Source organism: Archocentrus centrarchus, chromosome 24, assembly GCF_007364275.1.
Source record: "Archocentrus centrarchus isolate MPI-CPG fArcCen1 chromosome 24, fArcCen1, whole genome shotgun sequence".
NCBI classification, from domain to species: Eukaryota; Metazoa; Chordata; class Actinopteri; order Cichliformes; family Cichlidae; genus Archocentrus; species Archocentrus centrarchus.
The window spans coordinates 17239780-17254352 of record NC_044369.1 but is presented as its reverse complement, the minus strand read 5'-3'; the positions used below and the strand labels follow the sequence as shown (position 1 = coordinate 17254352).

General features: G+C 39.5%; 2 protein-coding genes across 3 annotated transcripts; one reads left to right on the top strand and one right to left on the bottom strand.

The window, feature by feature from the left end:
• Positions 1 to 5624: 5624 nt before the first annotated feature.
• nme6 (NME/NM23 nucleoside diphosphate kinase 6) lies at positions 5625 to 10770 on the top strand. Its single transcript, XM_030721537.1, has 6 exons — positions 5625 to 5843; positions 6076 to 6178; positions 7410 to 7512; positions 7739 to 7778; positions 8387 to 8547; positions 10522 to 10770. The coding sequence occupies exons 2-6, from the start codon at positions 6086 to 6088 to the stop codon at positions 10671 to 10673; spliced, it is 549 nt and encodes a 182-aa protein (XP_030577397.1). The 5' UTR covers positions 5625 to 5843; positions 6076 to 6085; the 3' UTR covers positions 10674 to 10770.
• Positions 10771 to 11443: 673 nt separating this feature from the next.
• baalcb (BAALC binder of MAP3K1 and KLF4 b) lies at positions 11444 to 14354 on the bottom strand. 2 transcript variants are annotated; one of them, XM_030721535.1, is made up of 5 exons: positions 14069 to 14354; positions 13358 to 13578; positions 12982 to 13193; positions 11893 to 12092; positions 11444 to 11631 (listed from the first exon to the last, which is right to left on the bottom strand). In XM_030721535.1, exons 2-5 carry the CDS (start codon positions 13399 to 13401, stop codon positions 11467 to 11469), a joined length of 621 nt encoding a protein of 206 aa, XP_030577395.1. In that variant the 5' UTR covers positions 13402 to 13578; positions 14069 to 14354; the 3' UTR covers positions 11444 to 11466. The 2 variants fall into 2 exon arrangements, with proteins under 2 accessions (XP_030577395.1, XP_030577396.1); XM_030721536.1 differs by having other exon boundaries at positions 13362 to 13578.
• Between the last annotated feature and the right edge of the window lie 219 nt (positions 14355 to 14573).

The window sequence follows — 14573 nt, the reverse complement described above, 5'->3', positions numbered from 1 at the left end:
CTGCTTAATCCTGACAATGGTAAGACAGTACTGTGCTGCTGACTCATTACGTGGTCTGATATTTATGCCACTCTCTGTCCTTCCCTGGGCACAGCAGTTGCCAGGACCTAGGTTGACACAGCTGCTGATGGAAGCCCACTCCGTGTGGTGAAGCAATGGAGAGGAAAGGCCAAAGGTCAACAGCATTTATGCTGAAAGAGAGAACAGGTGATGGAGAGGTGAAGGAAACTGACTCACATGATTCAAGAAGGGGACAGAAGGATTTAGATGGACACTTTGAGGTTGTGAAATTTAGGACTGAGGAAATGCAGCAGCTAGTGATCAGAGTGTCTCTATTGTTCGATGTTTGGTTACAACACAGCAAACAGTTTTACATTTATTTCACCAACACAAACGCACAGAGAAGCACTTACTTAAACTCCCTTTTAATGTGACACCCTAAATTCCCAAAAAGGCTCCAGTCTCTTACTGAAGCCACCCAAAGGTGCTAAAACAGGAAACACATCCCACACTTTTCTCACCAACCAGACAATGAGGACATGAAAGGGTTCTGGGTGTTGCACTGGAGCCTGTGCCACCCTAAAAGGGCCTATTACAACAGTCAGGGGTGACAGGTGAAGCGAGATTTCAGAGCATTATTATTTATCAAGTATAATTTTATTAAACATTTACATTCATTGTGCTATTGTGTTACAACATGGGAGGGCATTTCGGGGACCTTAATTACATAACTGTTGATTGCAACAGCACTAAAAATGACAGCAGTTAGACAGAACTACTGCTAATTTGTGAAGCATTGTGTATGCAATACAGAGTAAGAGAGTTTTTCAAAATAATAATAACTGGATCACTTGAGAAATGTCTCAAGTCATAGTGGAAACCAAGACTTGAAGGTGGAAAGTATCTGACACCATACATCCTCTTATGTATCAATATACAGTATGTGTGTATATAAATAGTATGGCAAACTGTGGACCCATATCAAGATACTGATTACTGTGGTCAGAAGGTTCAACTACATTTTCACTGTGGTAAATCAGATGCAACATTTTTACTAAATACTGTTGTTTGCCAGTTTAATGCTGAGGACAGTTTGAACGGTGTGGTGGAACAAGAAATGTCTCATTATAATGGACAATGTGAAGGAATATATAAACTGTTTGGTGTTCAGGCCCATAATTTCCTCAAAAGGTTTATTGAAAAAAACTGTTCTGGTAAAAAATAATGGGGATGATGGACACAAAATTTAACAACATTATGTAAAGATAGTTGAATTTGTAAGAACAGGAAGCATTTTCTCATCTAAAGGCAAACCTGACATTCTTCTGAATCTTCAACTTCCTAAGAGTTAAGTGGAATTGATGCATTTCAGGGAGTAACAATTGGTATATAACACATTCCTTTCCTGGAGCCTTCTTGTGCACAGACAGCTGTCAGTATGCACTCACTACAGAGACTGCAAACATAAGACTATGTAGATATTGTGTATATAATGAATAATTTGATAATTAAAACAACAGATTTACTACTGATGATAATGCAAGCAAGTGACTTAAAAACCATTAAGAAAATAACATGAAAAAGAATAGAAATCATCAATAAGCATGCAAATTAAAACAAACAAAAGAAACTGATCTAATATAATAAGAATAAGACCTAAAAAATAAAAGAAAAAGAAAAATAACAGAAGTAGAAATAAAATACAATAATAATTAAAACCATCAATAGAGCAGTAAAAATATAATATATGTAGGTTAAAACCAATAAAAGAAGCAGAAATTAAATAAAAATAATTGTTTACTAAAGAATACTTAATGCTACATGAAAGGTTTTAGGCTCTCTTGTTAAACAGTGTTTACCCATTTCAGCTGAACATGACAAAACCCCAGTTTTTTCCTCACATTAAACTTTCTTTCATTACATGTTTTCACATGATCCTTTGCAGTGGCTCCCGGCTGAAGAATGAGCAGCCTATGGACACCCAAGCGCCTGTGGGGGTCGTGAGTAAGTCAGTTGTCAGACTCCCACCAAAAGGGAATGACAACTGCCGGAGAGCCAGAAGCAACAGCAGCAGCAGCGGCGGCACGGAGATAAAAACAGCGATGAGTTTTATGGTGGCCAGAGAGTGCGGGATCAGCTGAATCAGCTGCCCAGCTGAGAATGTTTAAAGTCAGAGTCAGCAGTGAGCATCGACGGTCTCTGTTCGGTCCACCTGTTGTGGTTTACCTTCTGAAAACCACTTTTCAGGAAGTTTGATTTACTTACTTTAAGTAAGTGCTCCTTGATACATCATGTGCAGCGATATGGAGTGGACAAAAGCAGGAAAAAAACAAGCAAATACTAAAGATGATCAGGAGTTAGAATTTCCCAGAACAGTTTTGGTAGGCTAATGGCAGCATCACAGTATTTTTATTATTCCAAATAGCAATTATGATTGTGTGGCTTAAAAAGAACTAAAAAGTTCAGCAATCACCACTAATGTTAAATAACACAACCAGGAACAATGTTTCCTAGCAAAGACGCTGATGTTGTGTAATTTGTAAATGCTGCTAACACTGTACAGATAGATATTTCAAACCATGCAGTATCTACATAAACAGACAGCTCAACCTCATTGAGTTATTTGGGGGATGTGATGCCCTGATAGTCATCAGAGTTTTTCCCAATGCTGAAAAAGCAGCCAGTGCCCTAGAAGTTGTAGCCTACTGTGGAGTACTGGAATAAGATAATAAAAGTCTTGCTGGTGCGCGCGCGTGTGCGTGTGTGTGTGCGCGTGTGTGTGTGTGCATGGAGGGTAATTAATATTAAATGTGCAGTCAAAGGGTAACTAGGGCACATTTGTTGCATATCAAACCTAACATACCCTCACAGCACTGATGATTAAAAATGTGCAGGATGTCTGTGTGAGTGTGATTGGACAGCTACATTTCATCCTGTCATGTTTTGTTATCATGATGCCTCAGTCAAAACTATAATAAGTTAAAAAAAAAGGAAACATACAATAACATATATATTTTCTAACATATAACATATGTTATAACATTTATAACATATATATTTTGAGTCACTCAGCAGCAGTATTTTTCATCTGCAGTTTATTTACAACAAAACAAGTGGTAATAAAATGAAATGCCACCCTCACATCACTTTCATACGCAACTTTCCTTCCTCATGAGTTCTCCTGACAATTGAACTGAATGCCTTTATTGTCAGTGCAAAATATTAGAGACCTCATATAGTGATTGGAAAACAATTAAAAACACAAAAACTGCAAGTTTCATAGTAACTGGCTCTTCATTCTGTACTCTTAAAATATATCCAATTTAACTCTGCACCCATCAAACACCTCTTCTCATCCTCTCCATCCCCCTCATGGGAGGTAACAGCTGTGCTGTCACCCCGAGTCACATGACATGGGCAGGTGGGAGAAACCTATGTGGGACATCTATCCCCCCTTTCTTCTTCACTCCCATTCTGTCACTCTGAATGTTACACCCCCCCCCCCCCCCCCCCCCCCCACACACACACACACACAATGTCCCAACTCCTCCAGGGTGTGTCCATTTTGCATTGCTGGAATGTGCTCTGTGTTTGTAACTCATACTGTATGTCTGATCTGCCACAGTGTTGAAATGCCAGAGACAAAAATCTGTCTCGTTTTAGTCCCTGCTTGTAGCTGCTGCGCTGCTGAACTGAACATCTAAGTTTTATGTTCAAACATTCTCGCTTGCTTTGACACACTGGGAAATTTCTCTTTATCACAACGGGCTCCTTCATCATAATGATCATTTATCACACATATGTGGTATTTGGTATTGCTGCCCTGGGGCACTGCTCTGCAGCACCAAAATGTAAAAAAAACCCAAAAAGGAGTACTATTAAGGAACAATTTCACATGCACACATCATCAGAAAGCACCAAAATGTAAAAAAAACCAAAAAAGAGTACTATTAAGGAACAATTTCACATGCACACATCATCAGAAAGCACTTTAATGTAAAAAAAAAAAAAAAAAAAGAAAAAGAAAAAAAGGCTGAACTTAGAAAATTCAAACAGTTAATCTGTGGTGAAATATATATATGCAACTAGATGAGAAAAGCTATGAGCCAAAACTCTGTGCGCACATTTTTTTTACAAGCCAATCCAGGTGCAATACTTAGACAAGAATGATGTGTATATGTAAAGAGAATTTCCTTCCAATAATCAAGGAAACATACTGCTATAAAAGATCTGGATACACATTACTAAAGAGGACATTGCATTTACTGGACACTTGATTAATTGTTCATTTGAAAAGCAGAGGTGGCGGGGCTGTTTCATAGTTTTAATTATAAAGTGTTGAAGTGTTCATAAGCTATATGCTCACTTCATTAGTTGCACCTTGTTAGTACTGGGTTGGACCCCCTTTTGCTTTCAGAACTGCTTTAATTCTTCATGGCACAGATTCAACAAGGTACTGGAAACATCCCTCAGAGATTTTGGTCCATATTGACATGATAGCATCACACAGTTGCTGCAGCTGCACATCCATGATGCAAATCTCCCTTTGTACCACATCCCACAGACTACTGGATTGAGATCTGGTAACTGTGAAGGCCATTTGAGTACAGTGAGTGAACTCATTGTCATGTTCGAGAAATCAGTTGAGATGTCACATTGCTCAGAGATGATCTGAGCAATGTGACATTGTGTGTGATCCTGACAATACCAACATTGAAGTCACCCCCAGACTGAACCGTGGAAATGTAAGAGATGACAGATCCATGGTTTCTTGCCGTTTACATCAAATGCAGTGTGTTCAGAGATGTTCTTCTGCATACCTTGGTTGTAACAAGTGGTTGTTTTGATTACTGTTGCCTTCCTATCATAGATAGGTTCTCTTTTTTGGACCATTCTCTATAAACCCCAGAGATGGTTGGGTCAGCAGTTTCTGAACAACTCAGAGGAGCACATCTGGCATTAACAACCATGCCATGATCAAAGTAACTTAAATCACTTTTCCTCCTCTTTCAGATGTTTGGTTTGAACTTCAGCAGGTTGTCTTGAGTGGGTTGCTGCCATGTGATAGGCATGCTGCTGAACAGGTATACCTAATGAACTGGCCAATAAGTGTATTTCAGTGCCTTTAGGGGAACTGTAAATCAGTGGGTGAGAAAAGGTGTAAGTGAAACAATGTTGTAATTGTAATTTTAATAATAAATAATAATTTTTCAAAGATAAAAGAGCTCTTTCCTTTCCACAGTAGGCTTTCCTGGGCCTACTATGACTTAACTATAGGAGTTCCCACATGGGAACAATGGAGAAGCACTCGTCTCATTCCAGTGCCCTCTGTATGCTCATAATATGTTTTAATACCGCTGCTAAAGAACTGACTGTAGATGCGAAAGTGCAGCAATAAGTACAGTATGGAATCTCAGTAGGTCTTTACAGTAGTCAAAGCTCTGTAGTTACTTCCTCCCGCTGACTGTATGTTATTGTGGAAATCAAGAAAAACAACTTCCATCAAGCTTCTATTAGAACTAAAGTTTATTTTAATCAGAAATAGATTTTAAAAAATTCTCTCACGGGGGAACGAACTGTGCTGGTACAGTTTCTGGGGACCATTTTTACCAACGGACTGAGCGGGCACGGACGTTCATATTCACATTTTAACGCTGTTTTTAAAAAATATTTTTTTAAATGTAATTAGACAAACAAAATACAGACTATATTTACACGCTACACTTGTAAAGAAGTCTAACTGCTAACCTCATACGTTACGTATTTTTAGCACTATGACGGCGGCTGCTGCTCGTCTCCCCTTTGCACACTGACTATTTCTTTGGACTGAAGCCAGCACAGAGGTCAGTATCAGTCACTAACTCAGCACTGAAGTGTAGGAAACACTGTGTCAGGCTGGTAAAAGTTTATTCTTGGGGCATATTAGCGGCAAATTACCGACAAGAAAAATAATTGCCAAAAAAAAGAGGTCGCATCCTCGTTGCTTGTGGTGTTTACTCTGTAATAATTTAACTACACCTTTAAGCATTTTTAAGAGGGTTGCAGCTTACTACTGACTGCGTGTTTTCTGTCCAGTCTTTAGACAATGTTGCTGACCAGGGCTCGCCTGTCCAAAGTGCTGCAGCTCACCCTGGCGGTCATCAAACCAGATGCTGTGGCTCACCCTTTGATGCTAGAGGTCAGCTACCCTCATGTTTCTTTTAGGTTGCGGTATTCAGAATTTAAGATTACATAGTTGAACGGCTGATATTCTGTAAGCTATTCCCAATTACTGATAGTTATATATACTACACATATACACTCACGGGCGGCTTTATTAGGTACCAGGTTGGATTGCCTTTTACCCTCACATCTACATCTCTCATTCCTCAAAGATTGTGGACCATATTGACATGATAGCATTACACAGTTGCTGCACATCCATGATGCGATCCTCCTGTTCCACCACATGCCAAAGTTACTCTATTTATTGGATTGAGATCTGGTGACTGATCCTGCCATCCACATGTTGCTGCAGAGATGGAGACTCATCAGACCAGGCAACATTTTTCCACTCTCTTGCTGTCTAGTTTAAGTGAGCCTGCGTGAATTGTAGCCTCAGTTTCCTGTTCTTAGCTGACAGAAGTGCTTTTCTGCTGCTGTAGTCCTTTTAGTGTGTTGTGTGTTCAGAGATACTCTTCTTCTGATATCTTGGTTGTAACCAGTGGTTATTTGAGCTAATGTCAGCTCCAAGCAGTCCAGCCATTCTCTTCCAGCTTGTGGCAACAACAAGGCATTTTCAGACCATTCTCTGTAAATCCTAGAGATGTTTATCAGTTTCTAAAATGCATCCCTTCTGATGCTCAGTTGAAACTTTGGCAGCTTGTCTTGATCATGTTTACATTTTTGAAGGCATTGAGTTGCTGCAGTGTGATTGGCTGATTGGATATTTGCATCAATAAACAGTTGAAAAAGTGTACCTAATAAAGTGGCCCGTGAGTGATGTTTTTCTGAAGTGATTTCAAACATTTGTGGTCCTGAGAGAATTACAGTTTGTGTTGGATGTCTTGGTTTACATAGTGTCTGCCTTATTTGTTTAAGCAATAAAGTTCAGCTCCTCAAAGTAATGCAGCATAAATGAACATTTCTTTCTGTTTAGTTTTGTAGCCTACAGTCAAATGAAACAATCACCAAGAAGGGGTGTAATAGTAATAATAGTAATAGTAAAGAAAATCCAAGTCATTACAGCTGTGTCAATCATAAAATATTCCATCAGTGATAGGTTTTATTTTCTTCCAATAATGTGCACCTTCTTATTGTACATCTGGTGTAATCTCGGTTAAAACACATGGGGATGAACTTTTGTATCAGAGCCATCATTTTCCTTTTACCTCCTCCTTTTTTCTTTTTTTTTTTTTAATTTCTTTTAGGCTCTTCACCAGAGAATTCTGGATAATGATTTTGTGATTGTTAAATGCAAAGATCTGGTCTGGAGAAGACAGGACTCTGAGAAGTTTTATGCTGAACATTCAGGTTTGGAAACAATTCATCTGTGTTTAAGTTTTGCTCAAATGAGAGAAGTTCAGCTGTAATATCTCTGTGTAACCAAATAAATGAGCCGGCAGCCTATTGTAGCAGACAGATCAGATGCACCTGTATGCATGATAAGAAATGAATATCTGGCAAAAAGAAGGATAACTGTTTTTCTCCTTTTTAAAAAGTTATTGAAGGTCTTTACTTCCTCTTTTTAATATCTTAGGGCGATTCTTCTATCAAAGACTTGTTGAATTCATGTCAAGGTAAGCCTCCATGCTCACATCATAGACACCTGGCTGAATACATGTGATTAACTTCTTATGCTATTATATGTTTGGATGAATGCCGTTCCAGATGTTGTCTTTTAAATGGAATAACAGCACCTCTCCTGATGGTGCTCCGATTTCATGACCCCAGTAAAGGATTTTCCTAAATAGCACAACAGGAGTTTCAATTATCCGTGTTTAGAATGCCATTCCCTGGTGCAGTAGCCTGAAAATTGCAATGCAGACCAACTCCTCATGCAGCGAGCTTCCTAGAGATTGGTAAAGGTGTTTGTAATTACATTGTCTTTTTTTCGTCTGCTCACAGCAGTGAAGCAGTAGTTGCTACAGCAACCTTTCTCTGGCTGCTGCTATTGATATTGGAAACATAAGAAGCATCTTTGGTTTGTCAGCCCGCCAAGCTCAATGCAGCACCAGCCGGCATTGTTTGGATAAAGCAGATTTAATTATGGCTGGATTATCTTCTCAGGAGGTTATTGAGTGAATAGATTAGATTTGTATGAAAAGTGTATTTTTGGCTTGCCATTTAGAAAACATCAGCAACATTCAAAGTCAGATTCATGGCTGCTGTTGAAATTTGTCCTCAGCGGTCCAATGCGAGCGTACATTTTAGCCCGGGAGGATGCCATAAGCCACTGGAGAGGACTGATGGGACCGACCAAAGTGTTCAGAGCCAGGTTCACCTCGCCTGCCTCCATCAGGGGCCAGTTTGGACTCACAGACACAAGGAACACAAGTCATGGTTCAGGTAGAAAATCTCTTAAGCTTCATAATGGTGATAAAAATAATGATAACAAAATTAACTAGAAGCACTCAGAGAGCGCAAACCTCCGCCAAGGCCAACCCCCTATCCCGCAATAGTGAAGAATTCTTAAAAAAAATTTCTGGATCCGGATCACCGCCAAAATTTAATCACTTCTTCCTCTTGTCATTTCCAACCACTCCACAAAATTTCATCGAAATCCGCTCATAACGTTTGGAGTAATCCTGCTGACAAACAAACAAACAAACAGACAGACAAACAGACAAACAAACCAACGCGACCGAAAACATAACCTCCTTGGCGGAGGTAATAATGTTTATATCCTATAACTGAATGTATATTATCTTAAAACAAGACCCCATAACCCTTCCAGGCACCGGGGTTTACGCATGACTAACTTTCAGATCTTTTACAGTCTACAATAGATTCTAATCTACTCTAGATTCAGATCTACAATAGATTATAATGGCATGAATGGGCACCAAACGAAATAGCCATACAGTGCTGTGCAAAAGTCTCGAGCTCAACCCCTCATTTTTTTTATTTTGTTAGAAAATGGAAAATAAGTGCAGCAATAGCTTAAAACCTGTGCAAACACACATGCAACTACAGGATATAAGGCAAATACAGCTTTTTGAAGGACATTCAAAGCTCCTCTTTGGATGTTCGCTTCCTTTTGTTCTGTTCTCTGTCAAGATGATCCCACACTGTATCAATGATGTTGATCCAAGCTCTGGGGAGGCCAATACATGACTGACCATTGTATGTTTCTAGTGCATTGGCAGTGTGTTTGGGATCATTATTATGATGAAAAATGAAGCCGCTGCTTTCCAGATGGTATTGCATAGTGGATCAAAACCCAGTTGTACTTTTCTACATTTGGAACAAAAAATCTCAAGTTTGGATTCATCACTCCATCAGACCTGTTGTCACTGATTTTTCAACCCAGTTCTTGTGTAATTTGGCACACCTGAGCCTTTTCTCCCTGTTTCCCTTCCTTATGAAATGGCTTCTTGACAGCCACCCTTCCACAGAGACCATTTCTGGTGAGGCTTCAACAAACAGTAGATGGATCAGTTGAATTTTCAGATGCATCTCACACATCCTGTGTCAGGTCGTTGCTAGATTTCATCCTATTTCTTAAGGACATTTCATATACTGGTCATCTGGTGTATAGTTTTTTAGACCTGCCACTTTTTTCTTTGTTCCCCACTTGCCCAGTTTCCTTATAATCTTTATGGACTCACTGCACACCATGCCAAGGTATGCCAGGTTTTTTGCAAATAGCTCATCAGGAATCACACTGTTGAAAAAAATACTATTTTATTTCTGTCAAACTGTGTTATCTTTGTCAATTTTGTAGATTATGCTGAAGAAATGGGAACAAATGATGTGTTTTTGCAATAGGCTGCAAGTAAAAAATTGTCCAAATATATGATTTAAAGTTGGTTCTTTGCTAAGTTGTCTGTTATGTGTAGACACAACATTGGTTCATTCCTTGAGTTAGGTGTCTTTTCTATGCTTGATTGATTCATAGGTCAGCGTTAAATGACTTAACAAATAAAACATTCCTCTGAAAATGGTCAGGTGCAAGAATTGGACTGAAAATGAGTGAAAAAGCAGCCAAAGAAAAACTTTGACAGACCTTCAGAAAGCCTGAAGAACTTTTGCCCAAGAGCACTTAAACAAGATATAAAGAAAGGAGGGTATTGTACATTTTATGTAGTAAAAAATAATCCAGTTTATTATAGTATCTGCATCTGTCTGATTAGTGCGAGATTTAGTGAGAACCTGACTGTTATTATGACGACGCATATTCTTAAGCGTGTGGCTATAAATAAGTGACATTTATAGATCAATTACAGATGGAAGCCTTGTAATTACTCTGTTAATTTTTATTTTTGTGTACTTTTTAAAGATCTTTAAAAAGCACAATAATTCTTTAACTGTTTTCTGCAGATTCTCCTGAGTCGGCTCAAAGAGAAATCAGTTTCTTCTTCCCAGACTTCTGTGTGGAGGAGTGGATGGAGAAGGAGGAGCCATCGTTTAGATCGCGGCAGATACGTTATGACCATCAAAACCAAATCCACACACTTTCAGTGCCAAGCTGACACCAGAACAGCTCAACGCTCTCAAGAACATTAGTATAAAGACTTACTGTTCATCCATTCCTCACATATACACACACAGAGGGTGCCTCAGCTGAAGGGCACGATTACCTGCTTGTCCTCGAGCATGCCATGTGAAGTAATTTTAAAAGGACAGTAAATGTTTTTGTTTAATTTATTGTCATTAGAAAACACAAACAATGACAAGATAAAAAGATGTATTCTTAACATCTTACAAAACAACACGATGCTGTTAGCGCATTTTTCTTATCATAAACATCCTGTCCAGCCTTCACTGTAAATAGTGCAATCATCACAGTCAGTTTCCTGAGCCATTCGCTATGCAGGACAGCGGCGACTATATGTGGTGCATCAGTGCCAAGTAACAAAACTATGAAATATTTATCTTGTGTGAAATAGTACTGCAGTAATAGCTTTACACAAATATTAATGTTCAAACATATCTTAAAATACTTCCTGGATCAAACTATTTTCTAGTTCAGTGCGAAGCGATGATTTCTTTACACTGATGTTGAAACGAGCCGTCAGCTGTGATACACTATAATTGTTTTTAATGTGGTATTCACTGTAACTACCATGTTTTGTTTTGTCTCTTACCAGATGCGTGTTTGATCAAATGTATGTAAAACATACATTATACAGTATGAAATACACTAGAAGTTTCATTTTTGTGCTTTGAACAGCTGTCAGACCTTAAAGATTTCTCCACAAAACCTGTTCAGGTTCTTTCAGTCATTACTGTTTTTTTTTTATTTTGTTTGGGCTTCTTCCAGTCTCAGGTGTTTTGTGTTGCCACCTGTTTGAGAGCTTCCACAGGTTTCATAACCTCGTATGTTGTGAGGGACTTCTTCACCTTCCCGTTCTTGTCCACCTGGTGGATGCTCTGCGTCACTGTAATGGTCACCTGTTTGGTCGACATCCGATTGTCCTGCCATTTTGTCTGTTAATGGAGATTAAATGTACAATAAGATAATGAAGTATTGTCTTGTGGTAAATACTGTCTAAAGGAAGGTGGTTTAGCATGTTTTTCTTTACAAGTGATTATAAGAATCGGTAAATGTAACACAAAAATGAAAACAACAATTGGAGGCAAAGGGTTTGGTGCTCCATATGAAGGTCAGTTTTGCAGGAAAAGAAAAGGCGCTGTGACGTCGTGGACCATCTCCAGCTTTTAAACACATTTACAGAAGAAGAGACTTACGATCTCTTCGGTGTGCAGGACACTTCTGCGCTGCACTGTGGTTCCAGATGAAGGCAGCATCGTGTCCTGCGGTGGACAGGCCAGTGCTGCTGGCGTGCTGTTGGTTTTCACATCGTTCAGGCTGGCTTCAGACACGGCTGAGCAGACCTTGAGGTAGGCCTGAGCCGGTGGCGGGAGGCCGTCTTCGAAGAAATCTGGAACTGTAACAATTCAGAGACTCAGCTGTGTCCTTTGGAGCAGCTAATCCAGTGGCCTGTTTACATGTGCTTCCAGCTTTTATTCATTTATTTGATTTTTTTCTTTAATTTACCTAAAAATAATTGAAATAAGATAACTACTATATCACAATTAGATACTATTTAGAGTGGAAGTGGTCACTGATAAGTCACACAGCAATAATTACATACTGGCAGCTTTGGATGTTGGCATTTTACAGATGTGTGTACACCTGTTATCGCCTCACTAATGTGTGATCATGTCTCTTAATGTAACAGAAGACATATGCTGCATAAAAGTTTATGCAGACATACTGAAGTAAATTTTATTATATTATTAAAATCTGTGTGGTTGGCAGCTGCTGATTAATTTGACCAATTCTGGGTCTGTTTCATGTCTCCAGATTGAAACTTAAGTCAATTTGCCTTTACAATTACATCAAGGCTCCTCTACCTGCATTCACTTACAGCTGTATCTGTTGCCATGAGAGCCGAGCCCTGTTTGAGCACAGTGGCTTTTGATGCAGCCCATCATCCCCATTCACTGACTCATCTCCCTTTGGCTTCAAAGAAAAGTAGAGGATCCATCTAAGAGATCCATCTGTTTCTGATTACCTGACCTGTATGTAGAGACACAAGTGACTAACTGCACATTAGAAGGACAAAGGTCTCAAAAGCTGATGCTTCTTCTGTCACCTTAAATCAGCCATTGCAAATATATCAAATTCTGCTGTGTGAATCTAGTGCTCTTCTTCTTCATACATTAGTAAAGGATATTTTTTCAGTAGTTAATTTAATGCCTGTTCCTGTTAAGAGATGAATTCAATATTCTTTCACCCATCTGCTCAGCCGTACAGTAATTCATTCTTCTTACCGGGGCTGATTGTTTTCTCAGAAGTGAAGCCAGCCTCTGAATTCTCAGAGGGGATGCTTTGGATGGATGACAGGGGGATATCTGCGTCTGTGCTCGTTAGCCATGTCGACTCTGTCTCTTTTGTCCAGCTCTCCAGGTAACGAGGCTCCAGAGCGTCGGTTCTGCTGCCCCCACAGCCCATAGCTCTGCTGCCCAGCTCAAACAGATTTACACTGGAAGCAATTTGAATCATAGGAAAGTGTGATATTGTGTTACGTGTGCGTCGGCTGATCCAGTTCTTTATGCAACATACACTACTAAAAATCAATCTGTCTGCTTTGCATTGTAAATGAACTTATTTATACACTTTACTCTCCCATATGACACAAACACATACTTACAGCACAGCACACAGCTGTGGGAGAAACAGGGGGCCCTCATACAGTTAGTATCCAGTGACTTCTATCCTTCAAAGAGCAGATTATGTGGTCCCCTCCCTGTGTTAACTCAGCTATGTTTAGGTTTCTTTAAGATTGTTTAAAAGCAGCATCTTCTGATGATGAAGTAGACCAGGGAGACAGTGTCACTCAGGAGAAAATGATCATCAAATCTAGTCACCTGGAATGAAGACAGGAGAGAAATGAGGAGAGTTATTGAAATGTTATTGTTTGTTTCTATCTATCTATGAACATTATGAATAACTGAGCTTTGCTGAACCAAGTCTGGCTCAAATAACACGTAGATAAAATCTCAGTTTCAGTGACTGACACTGAATGAGCTGTTCACAAACAGGCCTCCGACTCTTCATACCGTCCTGTTTAACTTATTTAACTGCCTTCCCTCAGCCCATGCTGGTGGCTATAAGTGGGTAAGAGCAGCGCCTCTGTAAAGCCGTAAAGTCGCATATAGGCTGTTATATAAGCGAAGAAAAATGCATAGGTTTTAACATATGGCTTTGTCAGCTGTCGATACATTGGTAGCTTTCGCATCACTGTCATCTTCTCAGGCCACAAGAAAATATCAGTGTCAGCATGAAATGCACAAACATAAAGACGAAATGTAAAGATGTACAGTATGACGGAAACGCGACTGATCGCTAAAGGCTTACGGATGCTGGAAAGTCCGATTTGTTTTTTTTGCCTCGCCTCGGTGCTTCTCCAGCGTGTCGTCTGCCAGTCAGAGCTGTAGCATATTGTTAATAATAACACAAACCCAGCTGGTAACAGACAGCGCGTCCGCACGCTGCTGCACCGCCAGCGTCTTCATTCATCCCACTATGAGCGCAGTCAAAGGTGGATCTATGAAGGAGCAGTTACTGATAAAGCGTCCATCCTCTTGTCCTGAGGATGAGGGGTGTCTTTGAATTCAAGTATAAAAATATTACCTCAGCTGTTGCCAGGTAAACTTCAAAATAAAATAACGGTCCTCAGCGGCACTTGCGCGCACTGTAATTGAGTTGCACTGTAAGCACCAACTGAGTTGCATTTATTTTTTTTATTTTATGCGATTATAGCTGATCCGTAATTTGTAGTCTATGTGGTCTTCTGACAAAAAATACTTAAAAAAAAATTCATTTGATCTTCTGACCCTAACATGCCTAACAATATTTTCAA